Here is a 12,139-nt window from a genome sequence, read left to right on the forward strand (position 1 = left end):
TGTATAACAACATGCTGGTTTCCCTACTTTGCTGTCCTGATTATTGAATTAATGTCAACCTATCATTACATGTTGTATACTAAATAGACATATACAAATTTAGTAAATTTACACTCCCTGCATTAGTAACATTGACCTCATTTAAGTTTTTTTTTTAGCCAAATATACAGACTAAAGTTGGTTTTAAGATCTCAGTCATGTCAGTGAAGTTTATAGTTTTTGTTTTCATAAAGTCAGGTTTCATATAATAGAAGTTCCAGTGAGCCAGGGAAGGTACTACAATGCAAGACTATGCTAAAATCTTGCCCCTAACTTTTAACACGGTCTTTCCTTTTTTCTTTTTTGTTTCTTTATGAATAAAAATGTTGTGGTAAAATCTCTTTTGATTGCACTCTGAATGTTTAAAAATGTATTTATTCTGTTATTTTCTCCTTGCCATATGGTTATCCATAAAACCAATGTTTTACATAGAAATTAAAATTAATGCAATATTTTAAGCCTCTACATCAGTTTTTTTTTTTTTTTTTTTTTTTTTTTTTTTTTTTTTTTTTTTTTTTTTTTTTTTTTTTATACTTTATATGGTGCAGATTGTCAGAAATGACATTTTTCCAGCCCCTCAAGTGATAGACTTCATCACTGCTTAGCCAATAATATAAAGTGGATATATTGACATATTTTTTGTGAGTTTTGACTGGCTTCTCACATTGCTCTAATCTTTAGCAAATATTAATTTGTAGATAAATAAAAAAATTTGTTTATGATTTTTAGCAACTAAACATCTAATACACCAATCTGTATAATTCAGCACAAACATCTACATAACCAAGCAAGTTTGGAAGTAAACTGCAAACTTATATAATTTATGATTATTCATAACAACTTAATCAGCTCAAATCCACTGATTACAGATTCTTCCCATTATCAAGATGTTAGCTGTACTATATGTGTGTGTCATGAGGCACAATAAAAATATTTTCACTCAGCTGCAGTTTATAGAGAATAATTTATATGATAGAGTGCTATAATATCTACTAAGTTATATCAGTTTTACTGAATTGTAACTTTTCATTAATTTTATTTAGTTAAGGAAATATATGTTTATAAAGCCACAAGTTGCCATTACTAATGTACCAACTAATATTTACAAGCTATGTTTGTGTGGGTTCTATTAAAACTTTTACTACTTCAGAACATTGCAGTTGAAGGAATGTGGCGCTATTTGCGTTGCCCTCAAAATCAAAAGGAATTAGTGGACCTTTTGGAAGGTAAGCAAAATGTTTCAGTTTTACTCATCCTAAAATAAAAGTGTCTCCTATAAATAGGGTTTTAATAATAAGTAGTTGTGTTGTTTTGTTAATTACTATCAGCAAATCAAGATTATTATTGGCTGAATTTTAGGGACACCGGTCACTTAAGTGGATGGAAAAATTTGGTTTCTGTCAGTCTGTGTGTATTGAAAGATTGCATGAAGCTTCATTTTTATATAAGCAACACTGAGTTTTATGAAGGTGCATGTCACTCCAAGGGATTTGGCTGAGCAATCAATCCGTTTACGTTTTGATTCAATTTCAACTTCTTATTCTAGACAGTCAATTAATTTGATAACTTCCTGTTTATACTCCTAAACTTTACTATTTAACTTGAATCAGGCTTCTCAAAGATTTCAACAATGATGCGGCTGTGTTTGCATCAATTCAAGGGTCTTGTAAATATTCACTAGTTTTGTTTACTTGACCCAAAATATCGTTCCAAAAACAATAAATAGGTCAACCTGCTCATTATTTGAACTAAACCCAGAGCAGCCACTTTTGATATCCCTGAATCCTCAATGTCTTCTGAAATTTTCACCAGCGACTGCTTTATTTCTTGTTATACTTGCAAAAGAGCTTTGATAGCATCATCTTGACATGACTATCGTGTTTTTATCATCCTTTGGGTAAACGCGCACTAGCACGGCCAAGACCAAGACCAAGACAGTTTTGTAATGTACTAAACAGTCAGTCTGAAAATGGATGTCGAGGAAATAGCAGTGGCCGTGTATGTGTACCGTAAATATGTCAAAAAAAAAAAAAAAAAAAAAAAAAAAAAAAAAAAACACACACTGTTGTACAGACATCGCCACCGAATAGCAATGTTATTTCTTCCCATTTTTCCTTCTTCATTATTCTATTGGCATAATCATCTGATGAAAAACCCACTAACAAGGCCTTTCCTTTACCTACCTCCTGTATCAAACACTGATTCTGTTGCCATTTTACGATACTGTCTACTAAACTTGTTCACAAATCATAAACAACTCAATCGCACACACAACCTCTCTCAACTATTCCTGGTCGCAGACTGGCCGTAGGCAGTGCGCGTTGTTCTATAACAGCTCATGGAAGTCTGGCCGCAACGTCAAGCTGGTCTCGTGCTTGGTCTGTGCGGCCAGAGCGTACAGCTGTGGTCGTGCGTCTGTCTTGCGTTTGTCGTGTCTTGGTCTGACTAGTGCGCGTTGCTCCACATCATTTCAGGTTGTCCTTCTTGGTCGTGGTCTTGGTCTTGGTCTTGGCCGTGCTAGTGCGCGTTTACCCTTTTTGGTACTAGAATGTTTATTTCAGTTCATGCCCATTTCAAGCACTCAGTTAGAGTCTGGTATCTGTTGGTTGAAGCAGTGAAATGTACAAAAATCTCTTCCAAAAAATTTAAAAAACTTACAGCATTAAGACAATAAACGGCTGCAGCTTGTACTACTAAATTCTATGAATCTCCAGGGCAATGTATCTAGGCTGCTAAACTGTATTCTTCTAAAACAAGCTCTTGCAACCCTTTGTATTTTTCGCTCATTACAGATGTGTTATCGTAAGAGTGATGACCAGATCTTTTCCTTTCAAAAAGGTATACAGTCCATTAAACATCTCTTTTTCTTTGTGGCCTTGATTAGACATGAAAGTCAAAAATCTTTCAACAAGTGTGAAATCTTCAAATTACCTAAAGACCAAGCTGAGTTGGTAAACATGACCTTCATAGTATGTTCAATCTGGAGATATTGAGAAATATTTACACTTCTTGATTCGAGATATGATCTCGTCAAACATTTATTTTCCTATTGTGTTTATGGCTTCCTCACATATTGTACAACATAATTAGTTGGGTGACCACTTATTAGTTGTGTTTTTCATGTGTTTCAAGGCAGTCAGCCTCTTAAAAACTCGTCATACTGTGCTAGGAGCTCTAAAATCCCCAGATAGTTACCACTTCACAGTAGTCCAAGGGTTTTGCTCTCTCCTCTAAACGCTAAACACCATTTATTTATAAACACATTTCACTTATCAATCTTTTAAGAACCTTCCGCCATAAGGGCGGAGGGGGGGAGTCACAGTGAAGTACCAACACAAAACCTTACTCGCTCTCATACAGGTGCGGCACCCACTGCCCGCTCCTTGCGCCAGTGAAAGATATGTATTTCAAACGCAAGCCAACCCACTGCTCTGCTCCCAAAGTCACCATACAAAAGCCCTGTAAATTCACAATGGTGATCTTGTATCAAGTAAGTACAATGTTCTATCTACAATAATAAAACATGACTAGTAACATTATTTTGTGATTGTAACTTTTGTGCGGGCTCCTAGGCACGTATACTTTAATTCGGCCCTGATAAAGACAAAACATTAGAAGGCCGTAAGCCTTCTATTCATGTATTTTTCTTGAAATCAATACATGAATTTTTCTTGAGGAACAATTTCTTTTTAAGGATGAAAAGCCACATTCTTTTTGAGTTACATTAGTTTTAATGGAGGCCAAAAGGTGTTAAAAATATGAAATCATATTTTAAACCAAACTTAAAACCAACCATCAGACATGTAAATAAATATTAATTAGGGTCAGCTATTCATGTACAGATCCTCAAAGTGGGGGCTTTCAGTCTCATTATTTAGTTATCTGATGATGATAGAACTATTATTTATCCGTCTTACTGATGATTTTATGTGTCAAGCTTGGAAAAATTCTGGAGATTTCATATTTTTAACTGAACTATTGGTACAATATTCATTCATTACCACAGATAAATGGAGTCCAACATTTCTAAAGGACAGATGTAAGAATCGTACAACAAAAGCTAAGTTTGTGGGCACAGTTGTGCTGTCACTCAGACAGACTGGCCTGTGTGCCCAGCACGACTCTGAAAATGCTAACGTACAGCTCAACTTTGGTGCATGGAGTACTCTTTATGTACTTTGTGCATTCTGGGAGCTATGTTAAGTATGTGCTTATAACTTTATACATATTATATGTGTTTTTCTATTCACTTCTCTCTATATTCCATTACTGTAATGGTTGGCTTGTTGCTGGTAGATAATGGAGATGTCCGTGATAAAAGAGTGGCCCAGGTGCTACACAGTGTGGATCGAGGACACTACTGCTGTGATGCTGATACTCCTTATGTAGATGGACCATTGCCTATAGGCTACGGGGCAACCATAAGTGCACCTCACATGGTTAGTTGAACATCATATTAGATACAATAAAATTATCACTTATATAATCATATTTTAGGAAGTAACTTCACCATTAGTACACTATGTGTGTGAAATGTTTACAACAAAATACACCGTGTCCCAAAAAAAAACTGAACAACTTTATTAGATTGTAATTATTTTAATAACACACATATAAAAGAATTTTTTTTATTTAAAGTAACACGCATAATCTTAAGTTATTTTGGGTACAACCTTTATTTGTGAACCTCAACATGGTTTCCATTGTTGGCAAAAAGATAGTCGATTCGGCTATCTAACTCTGCCCACACTCGATGACGCATTTCCTCATTAATTTTGGAAAAGGCCGTGATAATCCTTAGTCTCAATTCTTGAATGTTTAACACTTTAGACTTGAAAACCTGGTCTTTTTACAAATCCCCAGACAAAAAAATCACATGGTGTTATGTCTGGGGACCGTGGGGGCCAGGCTATGGAACCACCGCGCCCAATCCACCGACGAGGGAAAGTGTCATCAAGTGATTCTCTTACAAATAAGTTCCAGTGCGGAGGGGCACCATCTTGTTGAAAAAAAACGTTGGGCTGTAGGTCTTCTAGCTGTGGGTAAGCGTAGTTTTCTAGCATGTCTAGATAAATGTTACCATTAATTGTTTTTTCATTGAAGAAAAACGGGCCAATAAGTCTGTCATAGGAAATAGCACACCACACATTTAACTTGGGACTGTCTCGAACATGTTCCCGAACTTGATATGGTCTTTCTGTACCCCAAATACGCACGTTATGTTTATTCACTTTTCCACATACATGGAACGTGGCCTCATCAGAAAACACTACCTTCTTTAGAAAGTTCTCATCAGCAGTTAAACGATCAAGCACAGTAACTGCAAAGTGTTTACGTTTAAGTTTGTCATCTGGAGTAATTTGCTGCAAAATTTGCAGCTTATAAGGTTTCATTTTCAAATTTTTCTTTAAAATTCTTTGAACACTGGATTTTGATAAATTTAACTCACGTGCTGCAGTGCGAATAGATTTTTGAGGACTCCGTAGAAATGTTTGTTGCACGTTCTCAATAGCTTCATTTGGCAGTTTAGGCCTACCATTGTTTTTTGAATGTTTTATGCTGCCAGTTAACATGAACTTATCATACCAGGCTCGAATGCTGTTCCTTGATGGTGGATGGCGACCATAGCGTGTTCTAAACCTTCTTTGCACTACAATATCTGATTTGGTTTCAATGTACCACTCAACACACTGCGCTTTCTCCTGTGCATTCATAGTGACTGCTTTATTGTAGGTTATGTTTTGGGGTTAAGCAGTTTGAGCAAACAACAATGAAACAGCTGATCTTTACAACTAACATTAAAAAAAACTTTATAAACTCTACCTTCATGTGGTCATGCTTATAATAATCTAAATTTAACTTTGCGGATTTTATTAGGCTTTAAAGTTGTTCAGTTTTTTTTTGGGACACGGTGTATAATGATATTTCCAGCACATCCATGCATTTCTCAGATGGAACTCGATCACTAACAAAATGTTTATAGGGACAGTTTCTTATTACCATCTGGATGATTTGTTTTACAGTGGTTGAAATTGTACCACTACCTCATAATGCAACTGACAAATATTAATGTTAATTCAGTGGTTTAAACATTTAAAATGGTAAACTTATGTTTCATAGTAAACAGAGCTATGCAATTCCACAATTGTGCACCCCATGACACCACGAGAATACATCTTCATCTACATTTCACTTGATTTTGTACTGTAGGTGTCCCTGATGTCGAAAGAGTTTGTTCTAGAAATTCTTCTCACCAATTTGTTTTTGGATCCCTTCAGATGAGTGTGGACTTCAGATTCCAGGAGCCAAGTCTGTGATAGCGTAAGATTTCAGATGCTACACTAAGAGGAAGGTGAAATGGAGCTAAACTCCAGTCACACTACAAATTTATTGAAAAAGTTCTTATCTTTTATTTTTTGTTATTCTCCATTATAATACATAGAACTAAAATTATTTTATATGTAAACATTCATTAAACAACATTTTTGTCTTTATGAATAAAAATATTATTTAGTATAGTGTTCAAGTAAGATGTATATTCTTCAGATTAATTATTAGGCTCATATGTCCAGCCAAGTAACTTAGATTCCTTAGTCAGTCTTAGGAATAAAAAATACATTCCACGCTCTTTAACTGAAGGGAGATATACCCTTCAGAGAGTCAGACAGTCAAAAAACAATCTGTGGCCTTGTCTATCTTTGTAAATATATAAATTTATGAAAAACTACTTTAGGTGAGTTTGAAAGTTCGGGGAGTTATACACAAGGTCGTTCACGAAAAAAATACAAAAACTATGGAAGCTCTTTCTACATGTAGAAATAATGAAAACTTTTATATAAACATGGGTCTGGAAATGCTTTGTTAGCGAGTTACGGCTAGTGAAAAATTTTACCTTGATTTCAGCTCCCCATGTAAAGCGAGGTGTCCCTGACATTCTAGTAAAGTAGTTTAAGGGGCGAATTTAATTATTTTTTATGGTTTTTGACCTGTTAAATTGAATAAACCAGGACCCAGAACTGTAAGTTAAGTAGTTTATTGGGGAAAGCAGTCTCAAATGCAAAAAAGTAAGTGAAACAAATTTTTTGTCATCTTTGGGCAACAATAACTTTGTGTTTTTTACTAAGAAACCGATCAAAATTTGTAATACAAGGTGGCGCATAAAAACGGGAAATTTTGAAATAATCATAATAAACCAATGAATTGTACAAAAATGCTTTTTAATGCTTAAAATGTGTTAGGCAAGAGGGGAAATTACATGAGAGATGTTGGAAATAACAATAAAGTTAGTCACTTTTTAAAAATAACGTCATTTAAGTGCTGTCCATTGCGCCTAACACATTCATTCAATCGATTTCCAAAACTTATCATTGTGCGACGCAATGTGTTCTCTGGGATGTTGGCGACGTGTTCTTCAATCTGAGTCTTGAGCTCAAGAAGATTTTTTGACCTAGTCTGGTACACAATGCTCTTTAGATGTCCCCATAGAAAGAAATCGCATACTGAGAGTCTGAGACCGTGGAAGCCAAGTGACGTTAGCGTTCCTTGAAATTATGTGCTCCCCAAACAAACGCCTCAGTGCTGCCATTGACAGATTGGCAGTGTGTAAGGTGGCTCCATCCTGTTGAAATCAGGTTTGCTGAATGTCAATATCTGGAAAAGCATGAAGCCGTGGAGAAAAAATGTCTCCAGCATATGAATGTAACGTTCAGATATGACAGTTACAGTGGAACCATTACCATCCTCAAAGAAGTAGGTAATTATCTCTCGACAAGACACTGCACACCATACACAACTTTAAGGCTGTGTAACGGATGTTGATGAAGTTCACCGGGATTTATGCAAGCCCAGTAACGCATGTTCTGCTTATTGACATGCCCATTTAAATGATAGTGGGCCTCATAAGATATCCAAAGATTTTCAAGAAAATTTGCGTCCTCATTGATTTTAGTCAGTAGCTGTTCAAAAAGTTGTAAGCATAATTCACCGTCATTTGGTTTTACAGCTTGAACAATATGAAGCTTGTAAGGATGAAATTGCAGGCCGTGCAATATTCTTTGCACACTCCGACGCTCAAGTCGCAATGATGAGGTGATTTTTCTTACAGATGACGCGGACTCCTTTCCACTGTGACTCGCACTGCATCAACATTTTCTGGGGTTCAAACAGTCACTATACGCCCAGGAGGTTTCTTCTTTAAGGCCGAACCAGTCTCTTCAAAATTCCGAACCCATGATGATATGGCATGTCAAGAAGGAACTCAACTGCGGGGAGGAATATCATAATGGCGTGGGAACACTCGTTGTGAAGCTGTTACCACTTTTCAGCATTTTTGGAATACGCTCTCACAGCAACGGCATGCTCCGCACCACTCCACTGCTCCATCTCAGCTAAATGACCGTTACTACTTGGCATCTTAGCTTCCGTGCCATACTCCTACAAGACTTACAGGTGTACCAACAACAACTTCAAAATTTCCCGTTTCTCTGCGCCACCCTGTATAACTAGTAGAATGCTTTATTCCGAACAAAAATAACGAAATATATTAGTTTGATTAAATGATCATGGCGGTATTTCGCATATTGGGACGACAACGAAGACAGGGAAACAGAATTAACATGTGATCACCAAATCAAATCATCATTCATCCACATTATCCTAAATATTTCACTGTTGAATTAATTTCCATTTTGACTTGGTCAATTGCAATATAGGGAGGCAACTATAATTTTTTTGAAAGATTCTTTAAATTTGGTTTTATTAAAGTTAAGGTGTAAATTAAAATCGTTTAAGAACTGATATACTTGAGATAAAACTACATTGCTATTAATTCCTCTGTTCTATGATTAGAAAACATGAGAGCTATGTAATCAGCGTGTGTGTGTGTGTGTGTGTGTGTGTGTGTGTGTGTGTGTGTGTGTGTGTGTGTGTGTGTGTGTGTGTGTGTGTGTACCATTTTCCATACAGGAATTTGGATTACTTTCTCAGATTTTGAGTTTAGTTTTAACTTACATGACATGTGGTATATCATTAAGCAGTCCACTCTGTTTAACTTTATAATGAAAAATATTTTTATTTCTATTCAAATCCATCCTTACACTGCCTTAGCATGCCTATTGTCTGGAGAAACTGAAGCGCCACTTGAAGGAAGGTTCCAAAGCCATGGATGTGGGCTCAGGGAGTGGCTACATGACAGTCTGTCTGGCTCTCATGGTAGGGGACGCAGGACTGGTGGTGGGGGTGGAACATATGCCTCAGCTGCTCAACCTCTCTATAGCCAATGTTCTGAGTGACAATCCAGATTTGTACAACAGTGGCAGGCTCCGTCTAGTCGGTTAGTGCAGGTGGGACTTTGGAGTGTCCAGTAATAGTTTTTTGTTAGTTTCTATATTATTCTTAAACATGCCAGTATGTGCAAGCATTTTTAGTATGATTAAGGAGTTTTTAAAACTAACAATGTATTTTTTAACAACTTTATCAAACTAATCCTTAAAAACTTAAAATAGAGATTCAAACTTGTCTTCTTATCTTCAAGGAAGATTACTTTATTATAACATCTCACAAATGATTATATGGCATTAACTTGTTGCTTTGGAAATGTTAATTAATGTATTTTAATTTTTGTGTTAAATATATCAAGTATAATATGTTTAATGTTTTTTATTCCAGAAGGAGATGGAAGAAAAGGATATCCACCTGATGGTCCTTATGATGCCATTCATGTAGGAGCTGCTGCTAAACAAATCCCTCCAGCTGTAAGGATTTATAATTGATAAAAAGCTATTATTTTAACTTAAGAGCCGGTTTCAGTTTTTAAAAAACTATAGTTTTATCCCATAAGAACAGTGTTCAACTTTAAACATTTGTATCCTATTTAAACTTACATTTTAGATTTCTTGTAAAGTGTATACTTTTGGAATATTTAAACGATACAGTACACAAAAGTTTCAGATTTTTATCTGACTAACCAATAAAAATATTGAAAAATGAAAACACATTTTGATGTGTATTAGTTGTATCTTTGAAATGAGACATTTTGTATAATTCTATGACTAAAAATAAGGTTGTTAGAGTATTTTTGAAGTTTAACATTGTTCTTTGGGGTTGAAATAAAGATGGCTGCCCGAACCGCTGGCTTTTAACCAAATATGAATATTTAACTTACAAGAACTTAAGTAAGTTATAAGTAAGATTAGTCTTCAAGACTGTAATGGACAATTAATGCTGAAATGGTGGACCAGTAAAGTACAAATAATTTTTTTTTCCAGCTGCTGGATCAACTGAAGCCTGGTGGCCGAATGGTCATCCCAGTGGGACCGTCAGACAGCCAGGTCATGACCATCATAGACAAACATGCCGACGGCCAAGTGGTCAAAACCTATGATGCTTCTGTCAGATTTGTTCCTCTCACTGACAGACACAAGCAACAGTTTTCCAACTTTTAATTGTAAAATATTGTTAAAACATTTTAAAAATCACTTACCTTATAAAACCACCTCACTAATAATTCAGAAGATAAGAGCTAATTTGAATTGTATAAGTACACAACTAAGAAAGAAATTGGTCATCTCTAATTTTGGTGCTGGTCAAAATAAAACAGTATGAAAATTGTTAAAAACATGAAACAATTATTTTTTCTTAGATCATATATTTTTAGTTTGACACATTTAAATCTAACCTTTGTCAGATACACGTAAATAAATATTACGTGCTTTCACCTTACTAAGCTTGAAGTGTTAACTTTACCCTATCTCTATATTCTCGAGGTCACCCTATATTGTTGTTCCAAATGCGAATTGCTCCAAGGCAATGACGTACATCAATACAGGACGAGAGACAGTGACAACTTCGAAAATGAGCATCACAGAGTGACAGCATTTTAACACTTGCCGTCTTAAATTTGCGCAAGACTAATCAATAAGCTTTCTTAGAGTATTAAACATCTAAATAATCCCAAACTGTTCAAATCTCAATTAAAACACCTTTTGTCGTTTTACACTGCTGAAGAGTTCATGATGGGCCACTAGGAAGAAAATATTTGAATATTATAATTGATAGTAAAAGTTAAATCCCAGTTCTGATATCGAAAGCTATGACCAAAGCCTTATCGTTGGTGCTAAAATTAGTATTATAGTTGTATCGATATAAATATTGACGCATGCTATACAGTTGTATGATTGTTTTTGCAATAAAAGATATTATTATTATATACAGACCCTTAAAGTATTAATTTCCTGTTTCTTTATCTAGTTGTCTGACAATGAAACAAATATTATTTATATGTCTGACGATTGATTTTAAGTGTATCACACTTGAAAAAACATAATCCAGAAAATAATTATAGTTTCATATTTTTAACCTTGATTTCATGAAAAATCAGGTTGTGTGCTCATATAGTGCAATTTGGCTCTTGTCTCCTAGACTACAGCACTCAATAGTCAAAAGCATTAATATTATTTTCCCCATTAATAAAAACTTTTGACAATAATTCTTAATACTAAAAATATCTTAATACTAAACAAGCTCTACACATTTCAAAGTACAAGTTAGCTACACTAGTTCAGAGAACATTGTATTGTTGACAGACATGCTTTACCTATTTTTGTTATGTAACAAATAGTTCAATCCTATTGTACTTTCTTAAACATAAAGGTACCACATCATTAAATTCTATTTTTATATAACAATTGTTTGAGATTGTATGAGTTCTAAGAAACCTTCATTTTTCTATTTTCTTATTACAACTTCTATAGTAATTTTTACTGTGACATTCATTGAAAAAGTTCCTATTTTATTGTTTTTTATGTGTTGCATACAAATTAATTGTATCTTTAAATTTTTTAAAACATTTCATCTTAATACTTCTTTGTATTAAATTTATTTATTTAGTTTCTATTTTACATGAAATTTTATTTCATTTTTTTAGATATTTATTGCATGTGATTTGGATAAAAAAATTATTCTTAAATATGTATTGACTAAAATATATAAAAGTTATTTACAAAACTATTATTTAAAACACAGCCAGTAAACTTTTGATATTTTGCCGACCTTATATCTTTTCAACACTGAATTACAATTTTTACTAAAACAATAGAAATTT

At 34.5% G+C, this 12,139-nt stretch overlaps 1 protein-coding gene across 2 annotated transcripts; it reads left to right on the plus strand.

The window, feature by feature from the left end:
* Positions 1 to 913: 913 nt before the first annotated feature.
* On the plus strand, positions 914 to 11,723 carry LOC124357006 (protein-L-isoaspartate(D-aspartate) O-methyltransferase-like). Of its 2 annotated transcripts, none has more exons than XM_046808372.1 (5): positions 914 to 1,265; positions 4,336 to 4,478; positions 9,145 to 9,370; positions 9,706 to 9,791; positions 10,305 to 11,723. In XM_046808372.1, exons 1-5 carry the CDS (start codon positions 1,151 to 1,153, stop codon positions 10,479 to 10,481), a joined length of 747 nt encoding a protein of 248 aa, XP_046664328.1. In that variant the 5' UTR covers positions 914 to 1,150; the 3' UTR covers positions 10,482 to 11,723. The 2 variants fall into 2 exon arrangements, with proteins under 2 accessions (XP_046664328.1, XP_046664329.1); XM_046808373.1 differs by having other exon boundaries at positions 9,709 to 9,791.
* Positions 11,724 to 12,139: the final 416 nt, after the last annotated feature.

This window comes from Homalodisca vitripennis, chromosome 3, assembly GCF_021130785.1.
Source record: "Homalodisca vitripennis isolate AUS2020 chromosome 3, UT_GWSS_2.1, whole genome shotgun sequence".
Classification (NCBI taxonomy): Eukaryota; Metazoa; Arthropoda; class Insecta; order Hemiptera; family Cicadellidae; genus Homalodisca; species Homalodisca vitripennis.